General features: G+C 32.7%; 1 protein-coding gene across 1 annotated transcript in view; it reads left to right on the top strand.

Moving 5' to 3' along the window:
* Positions 1–862: 862 nt before the first annotated feature.
* The window catches only part of LOC137632792 (irregular chiasm C-roughest protein-like), a 52,783-nt gene continuing 50,194 nt past the window's right edge, over positions 863–3,451 (top strand). The window contains exon 1 of the mRNA XM_068364881.1: positions 863–1,173. Within this exon, the coding sequence (XP_068220982.1) occupies positions 863–1,173 (311 nt within the window). The remainder of the gene's footprint in view (positions 1,174–3,451) is intronic.

The following is a 3,451-nucleotide window of genomic DNA, read 5'->3' as shown; positions in this document are numbered from 1 at the left end:
TTCTAATGTTAAACAACTCATAATTTATATATATTCCGTCGAGAATTTTGCAGTTCGCCGAATTTGAAAACTTAATATACCCTTGCATAACTTAATATGGTCTCATTGAAATGTTAAAATGAAATGTTTATTTTTAATTGATATTTCCTTGCAAATTTCATAGTTTTTTTCTTATAATGGTAGAAAAGGAGAAAGTGAAAAAAGAGTAATTATTGGTAGCTTTTCCAAACACAGATTTTGTAAAAGTTCTGTTGCTAGTTCAGAGGCCAGTGGTGTATATATATATATATATATATATATATATATATATATATATATATATATATATATATATATATATATATATATATATATATATATATATATACTGTATATATATGTGTGTGTATATTTAGTATAATCGATAATTAAATGTACAGTATATATATATATATATATATATATATATATATATATATATATATATATATATATATATATATATATATTTGTATATATATATATATTATATATATATATATATATTATATAAAATATATATATATATATATATATATATATATATATATATATATATATATATATATATATATATATATATATATATATACTAAATTTTCAAAGTTAACCAGAACATAGAGAGAAAGTCCGTTACAGCAGCGTTTTGAGTATAATTAAATCTTTTACTAATGACTGAATTACCAAAGTAAAACCTAATTAAGAAATCTAATTAGCAACTGCATATATTAATACAATTTCCCCACTGGGAATCGTAATATTCACTAGGAAATAAAATTCACGAATCTAAACCACCAAAAATAAGATCCTTAAAATTCTTTTTTTTTCTCCTCCGCAGGTAGTAATGTTCACCTGGTGGATCTCATGGCTCTGGGCATGGCTCCTCTGGTGGTCCTGGGCATGCGTGGACGCAAGCATAAGCAGCAGCTGGGCGCCCATGACCCAAGGAGACTTCATGGGCGCGGGTGGGTCGGGCGCTGGCCTGCCCAGCTTAGCAGGACCTCGGAGATTGGGCGTGAAAAAAGGAGCCTCTGTCGGTCCAGGTATGGGCGGATCAGCTGTGGAAAGAGTCGGGGTGGAAGGTGTCCAAAAGTTCGCCACGGAACCCACCGAACAGACTGCTGTGGTTGGCTCGACGGCGGTGCTACCTTGCAGGTCAGTGCAGGTCAATGATATGGTCTTGCAGGTCAGTGTAGGTCAATGATATGGTCAATGAGAAGATCTAATAAGTCAGTTTAGGTCATTGATATGGTGTTGCAGGTCAGTGTAGTTCAATGCTATGGTCTTGCATGTCAATGATATTGTCTTGCAGGTTAATGATACTGTCTTCCAGGTCTCTGTAGGTCAATGATATGGTGTTGCAGGCCTGTGTAGGTCAATGCTATGGTGTTGCAGGTCAATGTTATGGTCTTGCAGGTCAATGAAAAGGTCTTGCAGGTCAGTGTAGATCAATGGGACAGTCTTGCGGGTCAATGCAGGTCAATGATATGGTCTTGCAAGTTATTGTATGTCAATGATAAGGACTTGCAGGTCAATGTAGGTCAATGATATGGTCATGGGGGTCAGTGTAGTTCGATGCTATGGTCTTGCAGGTCTGTGAAGGTCAATGATGTGCTCTTGCAGGTCTGTGTAGGTCAATTATATGGTCTTGCAGGTCTGTGTAGGTCAATTATATGGTTTTGCAGGTTAATGTAGGTCAATGATACGGTCTTGCAAGACAGTGTGGGTTAATGATATGGTCTTGATGGTCAGTGTAGGTTAATAATATGGTCTTGAAGTTCAATGTAAGTCATTGATATGGTCTTGCAGGTCAGTGTAGTTCAATGCTATGGTCTTGCAGGTTAATGATATGGTCTTGCAGGTCAATGATATGGTCTTGCAGGTCTGTCTACTTCAATGATATTGTCTTGCAGGTCAATGATGTTGTCTTCCAGGTCTGTGTATAATAGGTCAAAGGTATGGTCTTACAGGTCAGTGTAGCTCAATGCTATGGTCTTGCAAGTCAATGATATGGTCTTGTAGGTCAGTGTAGGTCACTGATAAGGTATTGTAGGTCAATATAGGTCTATGATAAGGCATTGTAAGTCAGTGTAGATCAATGATATGGTCTTGTTGGTCAGTGTAGGTCAATGATATGGTCTTGCAGGTCAATGATATGGTCTTGCAGGTCAATGATATGGTCTTGCAGGTCAATGTAGGTTGATGATATGGCCTTGCAGGTCAGTGTATGATGTGGCCTTGCAGGTCAGTGTATGATGTGGCCTTGCAGGTCAGTGTAGGATAGTGAGAAGATCTTGCAAGTCAGTTTAGGTTAATGATATGGTCTTGCAAGTCAATGATATGGTCTTGCAGGTCAGTGTAGGTCAAATCAGGGTCCTTTGAATATATACCCAAGGTCAAATGCTATGGTCATTACTCGTTTGGTCTCTTTTACTCCTATACCAATGAGACATTTCTTGAGTTGCATTTTAAACTGGTTGCATTTTATTATTTCAGATATTTCAGTAATTTGTAATATTTGTAATATTCCAAAACTTCAGTGATTTAATAATAGTATTTAATATTTCATAATTATAGTGATTTATTAATAGTATTTGATATTTCAGAATCATAGTGATTTATTAATAGTATTTGATATTTCAGAATTATAGTGATTTAATTATATTTGTAATATTTGAAAATTTTACTGACAATAATATTTGTAATATTCCAAAATTTTAGTGCTTTAATAATAATATTTGTAATATAGAAATATTAATGATTTAAAAATATTTGTAATATTCCAAAATGTTAGTGTTTTGATAATAATATTTGTAATATAAAAATATTAATGATTTAAAAATATTTGTAATATTCCAAAATTTTAGTGGTTTAATAATAATATTTGTAATATAAAAATATTAATGATTTAAAAATATTTGTAATATTCCAAAATTTTAGTGGTTTAATAATGATATTTGTAATATAAAAATATTAATGATTTAAAAATATTTGTAATATTCCAAAATTTTAGTGGTTTAATAATTATATTCCAAATTATTACTATATGCATAGGTAATTTTATATTTTATAAACTGATGAAAAGATTTCATAAAATTCCTTATTCATTTTACATCAGAGGATTAAATTATGGTTCAAGAAACCTTCGATTTTTTCCTTTTTTCTTTTACAAGTGATATTCTGTGAATCGAATCATGGTACGACAAATAAAGAGAGAGAGAGAGAGAGAGAGAGAGAGAGGAGAGAGAGAGAGAGAGAGAGGAGAGAGAGAGAGAGAGAGAGAGAGAGAGGAAAAAATCGTATTTTTCTTTTTTTATCTTTTCCAAATAATTATTCTGTGAACCGGATTATGTTACAACAAATTAAAGAGAGAGAGAGAGGAGAGAGAGAGAGAGAGGAGAGAGAGAGAGAGAGAGAGAGAGGAGAGAGAGAG

Source organism: Palaemon carinicauda, chromosome 42, assembly GCF_036898095.1.
Source record: "Palaemon carinicauda isolate YSFRI2023 chromosome 42, ASM3689809v2, whole genome shotgun sequence".
Classification (NCBI taxonomy): Eukaryota; Metazoa; Arthropoda; class Malacostraca; order Decapoda; family Palaemonidae; genus Palaemon; species Palaemon carinicauda.
The sequence above is the reverse complement of the archived record's forward strand: the minus strand, read 5'-3'. Positions and strand labels throughout refer to the sequence as shown.